Raw genomic sequence first — 12,561 nt, forward strand, 5'->3', positions numbered from 1 at the left:
TTTTTACTTTTTTACTTAAGAAATTATATTCCTAATCCATTTGGGATTTTTATTAAAAATATTTACTCATCAAAATTTTTATTTTTTTCAATTAGACTCCAAAACTTAATTTTTGGTTGCAATATGACTGAGCCATACATCTAAGCTCTAATACCGTTAACGGCATATGTGAAATGACTAATTTATTTTCAAAAATTATTGAATGAAATTAAATTTAAAAAAAGTTACAACCAAAGAGATGTTAATGAAATATTATATATAAAATTATATCATATGACAATTATGTATTCATGGATTCTAAGAAGATGGAGGTGCGCTATATTGCAACTAAAATTTAAATTTCGAGGTCACACTGAAAAAAATAAAAATTTTGAGGTGTAAGTAATTTTTTACAAAAATTTGAAGAGATGCCGCCATAATTTTTTTAAAAATTTCATATTGCAACCCTGGTGCAGCTTTAGATCCAATATTGGGGGGACGTTCCTTTTCTTTGGATTGATTTTAATATATTTTTACATTTTCTTTTTTTGAGATGGAACTACTATATATATATATATATATATATATATATATATATATATATATATATATATGATTTAGCATTTGAAGGTTAAAATGTTAGTTTGAAGATTACTAAATTTATTTCCATGTTCCTGTCATGATAAATATTATTTCCAGGATGACAGCTGATGGATTCAATAAAATCATAAGGTGCCGGATGTCAATGGCATAGGTTTTATGCCATTCTCACCTCCAGCTAGCCTTCTCCTCATCCTGGATTTCAATATATATTAATTTAATATGTTTGATCCATAATTTTAAATAGATTAAATGAGCCAATAATTTGTTTGTAACTTTAAAAGATCAAATCAGACAGACCCTGACGGCTTGGCCTTTGGGCAGAGTATTTATCTCACCAATAGTAAGAGTCAAGCGTAACTCTTGGGTCACCCAAGAGTTTTGGCCCAGTAATTTTTGGGTCAAGCCTAAATTGAACCTAACGAAGCTGTGCGCACCCAATATGTGGGCCCAAAACGTAAATTGCTCCTTCTCTTATCCAAACCCAGTAATACCCGTCAGATGTCACGTCCATTATGACACATGATCCACAATTAGTCTTGATTTACCATTCGTATACCCTCCAAAATTGCCGGCTTATATAGGAGTTGCACCAAAGCATGGAAGCTCAAGAATTGGGCATCCTCTTATGTTACTGGATGAGGGTTATGGTCTTAACTTTCATGAAAGGACTCCCTTTGCATGAATCCATTATTAGATCATCCACTGGTTTGCTTTGAGATCTATACAAGTGGATGAACGAGAAAGTTCGGAGCGCTTTCAGATATGTGCAGTGGGTGATCCAATAGTGGATGTATGTGAAGGAAGGTAAAGCTCTTTTTTGCACGAATGATACAGCCCCGATCTACTACATGTATTAACTAGTCTCACGTGCGCATCATCATTAATTGCTGATTATTTTCGATACCCTTGTAAGATTCTTGGTGTATGACAACATTTGCTACTTGCTAGGTTAAATATTTAGGCAAATTTTCTTTGAACTCCTTGTCTAGGATATCATTGCTGAGTTAGTAGACTTCATACTCGATGAATAAATAATACAAAGTTGAAGAATTCCATGATTTTTGGTTCTATCGGAGTGCCCAAGGGTGCCACTTAGCTTGGCTTCTTTCATTGTTCCATACTAATTGTAGTATGGCCGTGGAAGAATAACGCTCAGGATGGTGAAAATTCCAAAGAGGAGGATGGTGATCCCAATGAAGTCAATCAAGAGAGCTTCACTGCCAAACTTTACTATAACGAGGTTGAATCTCTCCACCAACCCTGTCTCAGCACTGCAGATTGCCATTAGGAAGATTACTGCACCAAAGAACGCATGCCATGGCTTCATGTTTGCCCTCATTTTATATGTTGTCCCAGGGAATATAAAGGAAAAGAACGCAATGAACCACTGCAAAAGGAATAATTAAGATAAAGTAAGCAGATGTAGTGTCATAATCACGGTTTATATCAAATACTCTTTAGAACCTAGCAGCGATAACAATGTTGTGACAAACATATTTATTTTATGGTTTAAAAGCTCTAAAACCCTATATTAATGCAATAGTTTCATAACTTTTGCAAAGACACTAGACATAAAAAGAAACGAGATTGACATAGTTGAAGTAAAATCATCATCTTTTTCTTTTGCTAAAGAAGCTTTCCATCTTGATAAGTCAAATCAGCTCTTTAATCAACCCTGAAACCAAAAGAATAAGGGTTGCCATCATAGAGCCATAATAGCTACTTTCAGGCAATACAAGAACATCAGGTGTTCTCTGCGCTGCTATTGAGTGCGTATCCTACAACTAGTAATGGAGTTAAAGCAAGAGCCACATTCATGTATACAACACCATATCCCAGTCCATGTTGAAAGTAACTTAGTATCTTGAAAATCTTGCGATCTCTCCAATTCCATTTCACTTCTTCATTCTTCAGATTCTTCTCCTCAGTCTAATAAAAAGGCTTCAAGTTATATTTTCTTACTCATGTACATGACAAATTATACACATGGGCATCCAAAAAGCCAGGAAAGGCATATACATGTATGTATGCTTATGTGCTTAGCTTCCATGCAGCATTGTTTAGTAACTAATTATTATTGGAGGGAAATGGCCAAGTTGTGAAGCAATTTGATTCCTTGCATTAGTACTATAATTAAGTAGAGATCATTAAGTTTTACCTGAAAAGCGTAGAGGCAGATGGTGCCCATCCCAAGCCAAGTGTGCAAAGTACGCATATCTGGATCTTTGGAGTCCCTTGTGAACTTAAAAACCGCATGGAGCCCCAAACCACCCAATGCAAGGGCCACCAAATGCAATGACATATGAACAAATTTCCTCATCTTCGTGGTCCCGGGAACTGCCTTGTAGGCCATTATTGCTGCTTCCACAGGAACATAGAAATAGTTAATACTCCATGGGGGAGTTTCTCTTATGGAGGAATTCAAAATCCCTTCTTTTTCTTATAGAAGGAAATAAAAGAAAAGAAAACATGGGGTATAAAGAAAAGAAAGCATGGGGTATAAGGAACTGCCTTCTCCTCCGCATAAGATAAGCCCAAGCAGCATTAGAAGAGGATGCGCCTATGCAGCAAATAATATCACAAAGATCAAAAACAAGAAAATAATTAAAAATTTTAGACAATAATAGTTGCTATTATTAAAAAGAGAAGACACCAAAAGATGCTAAAGAAAGATACTGCTAGAACTCAAGATGATAAGAGAAATTACATTGAAAAGCTTTTGTAAGTTTTGAGAGTCCAGAGCGACGCCCTCTCTGAAGTGTAGCAGCCAGAGAAGCATAAGGGTTATTGCTGCTATCCCTAGCAGCTGTGCTATGATAATTGCAGGTAGCGCAGACATACGAAAGCTCGAACCATCCCTGGCTGCCATGAGAGAAAGAGAGAGAGAGAGGCCTAAGACGACCAAGATGAACTACTCTTGACACACCATACTAACGCGGGGTATGGGGTCTTTTCTAGCGGAAAGGAGCGAAGAGTTCAAAGTTTGTATCTTGAAAACGGCACTATACGGTCCGGCTGGCCTGCTATCACCCAACGGAGGACTCCAAGTGAGGCCTTTGTCGAATAGCAGCTGTATCTGGCTTTTTTCTTTGGTATGTTTTGGTAAGCAATGCTCTGTGGTTTAATCGAGGATCATGGAGATAAGAGTTCAGTTGGTAGGTTTAGAAATAAGAGATGGCGTCTGTTGAAGAAAGCGCATAGTGTAGCCGTCCTTTGGATTTGGTGAACATATATATCAATCTTGGTCTTTCAACGTAGGGTGGCACGAAGTGGTTGTCGCACTTCCTCTGGTATATTAGTTAATGATTATGGTGTTATAATTACCTCGTCTTTTGGTTATTTTACATTAATATGCAAACAAATTAGGATTTGAACTTCCAGAGGTTGGTCAAACTAACTCTTAAGAATTTGTTTGGATGATCCTATTGGATCAGCAGGAGTAGAAATAGCATTTTTAGAATTACAGGATATAAGGCCTAGCCAAGCCCATGTCAAACTAGACCTCTTCCAACTCATTGGTGCGGGAAGAAGAAAAAAAAATCTGATGAGTTTTTTTTTTTTCCTATAGGATTCAGGCCAGCCTACTCTAAAGCTATTTCTGAGTCTTCTATGAATATAGAGTATAGACCTAGCCCGGCTTGCTGCTTGTGATCCTGCCATATGTACTAGCCTAATTTGGGAATCTCATAGAATGTTGAGCTTAATCCTATAAGAAATTCCAAACAAATCCTAATTAGCACAGTATTTCAAGACGTGGCAGCACTATAGGTAATTGACGGATGTTTTAGTTTCAGAGGTTGGAGAGTACACAGAGTTCAGAAGGCAGTTGGAGGAAGAGAGTATAAGCAATAATATACAAAGGCACGCCAGGAAATTTTAGGTCTTCAAGTTCCCTTTTTTTTGTGTTTTTTGCTAAAAAATTGTTTTTGTATTTTGAATGGTATAGGAGCTCATGCTAGTTTGCTATTATCACTACTTTTTTCAAAAGAAATGATGGAGCTCGAGCAATCATTATAAAGAAATGATGCTAATATTACTCTCAGATCCCTCTCTGTAGGGCAAATTGACTCTCGGCTCTCTCTGAATGCCGGAGGATTACTAGGTGGAATCCTTTTCGGCTGGAGCTCAGGTAGCCTATCATCTCTCTGGAAGGAATTCGTGCATTTCTCTATTACTGTTGCATGGAATGATCACGTTTTAAAGGCTTATTGGGCTTTTACTCTGGTCTACGGCACCACGGACCTTGATCTTAGGCCTACCTTTTGGTTCGACCTGAAGGAAATTCACATATCCTTTGTTGGACCGTGGGCCCTTGGTGGTGATTTCAATGCCACATACAAACTTCAAGGAAGGAATGGAAACCTCCATCCTCGATCGTTTACATTGGCTTTTGCTCGATTACTTTGATATCTTCGGCTGATTTCTAAAAGTGTTAAATGACCCCTTGCTAAGTCCGCCTGGGAATCAAAGCTCCTCCAAAAATCTTGTGGCTGGCACTTTTCAACAAGCTCATGAATACGCGAGATGATATACTGCTGTGAGGATCCATACGGACGTGCATTTCGTCCCACATCAATTATTCACTGAGATCTTGGATATTTATACAGAACTAAGGAACCCAAAAAATATATTTTTTAGCTAGCCTTTTTTTGGTAAGGCCTTGGGTTTTGGTAAATAGTTTCAGAGCAAACTCGCCCCATAGCCTATGTGGACTAGAGGATGTTGCAGCACGGATTTATGAAGACTGACTACGGGCCAATTATAGTGCCTGTGATTTCAATGCCACATATAAACTTTATGGAAGGAATGGAAACCTCCAACCTCAATGATTTCTAGAGGTGTTGAACTAAGTCCACCTGGGGAACTAAAGCTCCTTCAAAAATCAAGCGCTTGTTGTGGCTGGCACTTCTAAACAAGCTCGATACGAGGGATATACTGCTGAAGAAACTCAGAAGGAATCTTGGAGGTTGTCTTCTTTGTAACAACGAGCCGGAAATTGCAAACCATATCTTCACATCATGTCCCTTTGTTTTGCAGATCTGGTCTTCCTTTTGTGATGCTTTGGATGCCCATCTCATTCCACATAATCCAAGTGAGGTGTTTTCAACATGGTGCAAACAAAACTTTAAAAAGTTCACGAGACCCGCACTGCTAATGCTAGTTGCTGCTATATGTTGGAGTTGGTGGACTGAAGGAACTCAAGATTGTTCTTAAACAGAAGATCTTTGATTTTTTCAGTGGCTAGGAAAGCCTTGCATCTTTTCTCTGATCAGTCCATTTCATGCAATAATCGTGAATTGCCCGGACTCTGCAAGGATTTGCTGGAAAAATTTGATTCGCTTGCCTTTGTGAGGATTCGGAAAGCTGATATTGGGACTCTTCATGTCTTTTCTCCATCAAGATGTGATCTTCCCTACTTTCTTTTTGTGACTGATGCTCTTTCGCTGCTGTTCCTAAGCTGGTTGAATCTGTGTCCTGAACTTGGTCTCTGCTGATTGTTGTTTTGGACATGTTCTTGAATGCAAGTACCATTGGTTCTGATTTGGTATAGTACTCTTGCTATTTTTTATACAGCAGCTGCTCACTCTCCTATAGGACTTCGTAAATTCCTGTGGTTAAACTCTAGCTTTTGTATCCTGTAATTCCTTTCTTTAATGAAGTGGGTGGCTACTGCCTCATTCCAGTCCAAAAAGAAAAATTGCAGACTAGAAAAAGGCGACAAGTTAATGGTGCAAATACAAACCTGCCCAGTATTGCCAATGCTGCAAACATAATTTATACAAAGATCTTTAATGTAAGTAGTTATTACAAACATAAGTAAAATAGTTTGAGCCATTGGTCTCAAAATCATTTGGGATCTTACCTATATCGAACTGCACAATCAGAACCAATATTGTCAGGCCAAGTGTGATCCAGCAAACAGAAGTGTAACTTGCTTTGTAATGTACACATTTTATGAAATTAATCTTACTTTGCTATACGAAGGAGACCAAAGAGAGAATCTATTTGCTCTTAAAATGACCAAATAACTTGCTGCATGTCGTATGAAGGAAACAAATGAGAAGATGGATAAAATTATATGCATTCCTTAAAAAAAAAGGAAGAGAAAATAAGAGAGTAAAGATGCTCTGTGGGCTGTTATCCGGCAGCTCAATTTTAGATGTTGAGTGCGGAAAATAGATAGATATAAATGATGGCCATGCACCTTGATATTTTTCTGAGGCAGGGTTGGATGATAACAAGACCTATGAATCTGCTAGATTTTTTCCAGCAAATTAGTGGACCTCTTCTGTAGGAGTTTGAGAACAACTGTTGTTGAATTCATGACAGGAGCATCGATGGCGACGAGAGCCATAGCTAAAAGTCTGCAGTAGAACTCAAGATAGCTCACCTCATATGCTTTTTCATCTACTATAACAGAGACAAGTGTGTTATTCCAGCTCAGGCATGTAACAGGCCAATGCATTCAGTTGTGTATTGCCTGAGTACAATTCACAAAACTAGATGAAATATAAATCATGGGAGCTATCATTTGGTGACTAGCTAGGACTCGAGATGACAACTGCAACTTGCCAAGCCTGCACTGACAATATTGATCGTCTCGTACTCATATGAGATTTCGGTGACATATTACTTGCCCGAGTGATGGTCCAAAATAGTTTTGTTACTGTCACAGACAAATTGGTACTTTGGATCCCCACATTTAGCTGGATCAACTTTTAGACAAAAAAGGTATCTGATGTTTTGGATTTATCCACAAGATGAAGGAAAACAACATACTTTCTCCTAAAGGCCTCTAGCTAATCCAACAGCGAAGAGGAGACATGAGAGTAAATAATAGAGAGCAAGGTGCTACTTCACCAATGGCTGCTGGTTAAATCCTGACTGGAACCAAATATAAGCATGTCAAAATATGATTTAGCACAGAGGATTCGAGTGGTTCCAGTCCGAGATTTATTAAGCGAAAGAGAAGTAAAAGATAGAGAACAAATTGCCAACTTAACTAGCAGCAAACAAAAAAGTTAAGAAGGAAGTACGAGAGATAACGTTAACCAACATTGCAAAACGGGAGCAACAGCTGTCATATGAAAAAACCTCTCCGGAAGATAGCAACATGAAACCTCGTCACAAAAGATTGGGTGCAAATACTAGGATGCGTCCGAGTTTGTGCTATTTATATGTTATTATGCCGGTTACTATTACTTGTAATAATATGTTATGTGCCTGCAAAATTGTTTTATGGTCTTCAAAAGCTAAAACTTCAGTCATATAACTATCATATTGTATGTGTATATCTTGACCTACTCATACTGGGCTAAAAACCCCAGGATTAGGAGTAAGTAATCCATCTTCATAGCAATGTACATTGTTCCTTTAGGCACAAAACAAGCAAGAAAGTCACAAAAGTTAAGAAAGTCAGACGTACATGAATGTGTTTAACATAATAATCTATGAATTAATCATCCTAGGGAGGCCAGCGAAGTTAATCGAACTGGTCTCAGGTCCTGGATCCAACTCTCTTCTCTACAAACGCTGTCTCTTCTGCGCGTATTGCCATGAGGAAGATAGCTAGACCAGCAGAAGCAGGAATTGAGACTACCATTGTCCTCATGGGCACTGAAGCGTTTGGGTACCAAAAATTAACAAAAATCCAAGCAACCACTGCAAAGTAGTTGTAGCAAATCAGTCGAGAGATCAGTATGGGTGCTTCCCCGTAAACATTACACAAGATAGTAGAATTAGCATGTTTTCTAGGGCTTATGCAATGAATGAGGTGTTTAGTTTGGAAATCTGTTTCTACTTCAATAAAAATCCTATGAATGATGTTTAGATGTGGTTAGGTAGCAACATGATACTGGCATTGCCACCTGACTAGTTGCCAACTTAGCATGCATTAGCCTTGTATTTTGAAATGTGTCTTGCAATTAAAGTGTTGAAATAAATATAACTGCTATTTATTTATTTATTTATTTATGCATTACGGGTATAGATACAACCAAAAAAGTCGAAAAATAACAGATCCTAGAGCGTACCGGGTAACCCCCTCTCCTCCACCCAAAGAGCATTTTCGAAGTGGTTGGCCACATATGAGGTCATCCAATTCGCTGCTCTGTTGGTCTCTCTATACACATGCTTCGTATGCAAGGTCATCCCACCACAGATCATAGCCCAGATGTGACTGCTATTTATTGAACTGAGGTTGGTGGCATCACGCTTTGCCATGGCTTGATGCATGTGTTGGCCTGAGATAGAACAAGGCATCTTCAATAACCTAGAGAAAAGTATTCTACCTAGCTTCCTCCTGATTTAACGTTCATTGGGGATAGTTCAGCTTGATTGTTCTAACTAATTCATTCCTACTAATTAGCTGAAGTATCTTACACTGGTTTAGAGTAGGCTAGGGATAGTTCAGCTCAATTATTCCAGTTCAACTCATTCAGAATAAGTTAAAGTAGCTTACCTGGGTTTAAAGTAGGTGAGGATAGCTTAGCAAATTATTCAAGACTATGTCATTCCAAAAACAAGTATTATCTTAAAGATTGTTTAGTATTGAATTACTTTTTTTTTTTTGGTTTCGTTTCATTGTTCATGATCTAACTTATCCCTATACTAGGTGCAAGTAGGGGAAGATATATAAGATGATACAAGTTTGCGCATGTCTCAACGCTTATCCTACTACCTAGGTAATCCCCAACTCTCTAACTTGTAATTTTTCGCCTAGATGAGGCCTATATTGAATTGGTGCACATTGACATGGTACTGAAATGCTTGTTATTGCCAGCATCTTTGTTTTCAAGTGAAAGGGACAAACCTATAGAACTAATTATTAGCAGATAATACACATGCCTAACCATGAATGCAAGGTATAGCTCTCCATATGATATTTGAAAGCAACATAGACCCCAAAGATCCCAATAGTAATGGAGACTAGATGTAGCAAAAAATTGATGAATCTTGCCATCTTGGTAAGCCCTAGTACCCGCTTAGCACGCGCATATCATACCGTTATTGAATCTCTTTGTTTAACAAAGTAATCACCATTATAAAACATGTTCACATTAAAATTTCATTGAATGAGTTACATAACAAAACAGCATGGGATTTGATTCACACAGCGTACCTTCTTCGATAACAATTATGAAACTATAAGTCATCACAAACGGATACACCTACAAGAAGCACCAAAAATGCATACTTGTCAAATTCTCATTTTACATGATTTACTCATGTTAGAGGTAGAGGATTTTTCTCTTAATTTAGGAAAAAATGGCGGTAAACTACCGAACATTTCATTAAATTAATTAAATGGTAACAGCATGAAGAAAAGTTTTCCAAGAAAATAACACAATCAACAGAGAGATGAAAGGGGGCACCCTCACAGCCTGGTAGAAGTTTTAAATCCTTACATAAGCCATAGAGATTACCTAAACCTTTAATCCCTCTTGGGTTTGGTATATCGAGTCTTTGATTATAGTTGGAGAGGTTGGAAGCTGTGCAAGGCATCAAAAGCCTCGGTTGTGGAGAAAGTAGGCTGTACAAAATTAATGTAGCATAGTAATATGATTACTTGGTCCAATAAGTCACGATACAATGTCACAAATGCAGCGGCTCCATCCATATCCTGTGCTCGTTGATTCAAACTAGTATCTAACCCACGCTAAACGGCAGTGTTTAGCTGAAATGGAAGGAAAAAAATTTTCGATACCTTATCAATATATATTTTTTATAATAAAAAATAGTATTTTTTCTTACCCCAATGAACCAACATTAGTCTTTATAATGTTCATCATCCATAAGTTGATCGTTTAATCTGAAAAAAAGGACAGAAAAAAAATCTATAAGAGTATTATTCAATATTGAATGTTCAGTAATTAAATATGATTAGAAATTAAGAAAAGAAAAAAAAATTGGGAAGAGAATGCTTAAAGTTAAATTATCTCCGCCGCAATTTCTTTGCCGGTAATGTAATAGTTCTTTACAATGGTAATGCGAATTTATATCAAATATTTTCTTTTTTCTAGGAAGAAAAAAGAATAGAAAAAGTGCAATATTTAAAGTATGTTACCCGCTTATACTTGGTGAGTTTTTAGAAAGAGTTGTTTTCTGAAAAAGTTCATTATAAATTTATTTTTTGAGAGTTAAAATAATAAATTATTCTTAAACTAGAGATGAAGAATGTTCGGATCTAAAACTTTCATGTAGATCAGCATGTTGAGATTCACTTTCTGAAAAAATATTTGTTATCTTAAATTAATAAAGATTGTTATTAAAACTCTATGACCGAAATATTAAGGCAGGTGCGATTGTCTTTTTTTTTTTATTTTATTTGTAGGTATGGTGGAGATGCGACTACAGAACATCGAACCGTGATGTGGAGCGCCGAACACCGAGCCCTTTGTAACCTACATACTAAAGAGGCGGGATGGCATCGCGTGGAGGCCTTCAATGCTGACATTTGGACGAATGTTAGTCCAACACTTGTTATTTGGAGACGCAACTGGGCTCTCCTTTAATATATTGTATAGATTCGCGGACCAATTGTTAGCTAAACAAAGTGTGTAGTTTAACTTAATCTAATTATGTCTTCCAAAGTGTTTAACTACATTTGTTTGATTTACGATTGAATTTGCTGGTGCTTGTTTAAAAGAATTTATCTATTTTTTTAAATTTTTTAATACTTTAATAACTTTACAATCTTTGTTTAATATGATTCAGAAGATGCATGTCGTTTGAAATCTCCACTAGGATTTCAAATTTTGAGCGACTGAATGGAATGGAAGTCACCAAGCTGTCTTTTATCTTCTTTTTTTTTTATAATTGTTTCAAGCTTGGACAGGATAAATGCTAAAATTTGTTGTCCCATGCAATGACTTCATCATTGTACTGGCGAGCAAGTGATGGTGTATTAGGTGGGTCTTGTTTGGTACCGAAAACCAAACACCGGATCCATCTCTGGCCCATTCGGCCAATTTGCGTCAGAGGAGTTGGCACCAGCTGTTTGAGTTCGTGTCGTCACGCGACCGAATCGCAGCACTATTTTGATTTCCCAATTCACCACCAAGTTTTAAGATTCTCTCAAGTCAAGCGTCTTCGATCCCATTACCCTCCCACCTTTCTCGCTGCATTCCTTGTCGAGGACCCAACTCCATCACTCCTACCTTAACGAAAAAATATGTTATTCAAAAAGAAATGGAATAAGGGAGGGATAAGGCTTTAATTTAACCAGAGAGATGCAATTTTGATGAATTACTTATTCTACTTTTTCTCTAATTATTATAACTTTGAATTGAAAAATTATTTTATTTTGAGTGTAGGTGCTGCTCCACTGAAGAGGTTTTTAATTCAAGCAACAAGCATAGTTTGTATTCAACAGGATCGCTTTTTTTTTTTTTTTAATTGTAGGTATACATATTACCGTAAAAAAGAAGTATTATAAAGCACATGTTTCTGGATTCGATATTTGCTAATAGCATGATAACTATCGGACTATTTATTATTAGTTGTTTATTAATAAAAAAACAATGAAAAAAATTGTATCCCGTCGATATTTACTGTTTTCTGACAGCCAAGCACAAACATTGCATATTGAGGAAGGAAAGGAAATGTGATAAAGAGATAGGATTTGAATTATTTGGAAGTTTTGTGAAAGAGATTATTTTAAAATTAAACAAGAGTATTCATCTTATATGCGATATAATTTTTTTAGCAAAATAAATCATTTATTTGAGTAAATTATGGGATTTAAAAGACGCCGTTTTAGAAGCATGATAAAAGGTTTAGAGTCTAGAAAAGCAAGAACAGGAAACGCAAAAAAAAAAATGAGCAGCAATAACCACATCAGTCAAAATCAAGTATCTAATTTATCGACGTTTCGATCTCCTATTGGTTGAGAATGTGGGCCCTCCTCTCCTGTCCTTTTAGCAAGCGGCTTTATTAATAGCGGTTATAAATAAAAGATCTACTCGCCCTGCACAAGAC

At 36.9% G+C, this 12,561-nt stretch overlaps 1 protein-coding gene across 1 annotated transcript; it reads right to left on the reverse strand.

Moving 5' to 3' along the window:
• Window positions 1-8,080: 8,080 nt before the first annotated feature.
• Window positions 8,081-9,544, reverse strand: LOC149753229 (putative ascorbate-specific transmembrane electron transporter 1). The gene is made up of 2 exons (XM_089924084.1): window positions 9,435-9,544; window positions 8,081-8,396 (listed from the first exon to the last, which is right to left on the reverse strand). The coding sequence occupies exons 1-2, from the start codon at window positions 9,542-9,544 to the stop codon at window positions 8,081-8,083; spliced, it is 426 nt and encodes a 141-aa protein (XP_089780210.1).
• Window positions 9,545-12,561: the final 3,017 nt, after the last annotated feature.

This window comes from Phoenix dactylifera, chromosome 7 (assembly GCF_051530095.1).
Source record: "Phoenix dactylifera cultivar Ajwa chromosome 7, Ajwa_hap1_PhDact_Kaust_v1.1, whole genome shotgun sequence".
Classification (NCBI taxonomy): domain Eukaryota; kingdom Viridiplantae; phylum Streptophyta; class Magnoliopsida; order Arecales; family Arecaceae; genus Phoenix; species Phoenix dactylifera.

What these genes read in the sequence shown, in the direction of transcription:
- LOC149753229 (XM_089924084.1), bottom strand. Translation starts at nt 9,544, where the DNA reads ATGGCAAGATTCATCAATTTTTTGCTACATCTAGTCTCCATTACTATT. An exon ending in AGCTATACCTTGCATTCATG is followed by an intron (nt 8,397 to 9,434) that starts GTTAGGCATGTG and finishes CATCATTCATAG; the next exon opens with GATTTTTATTGAAGTAGAAA.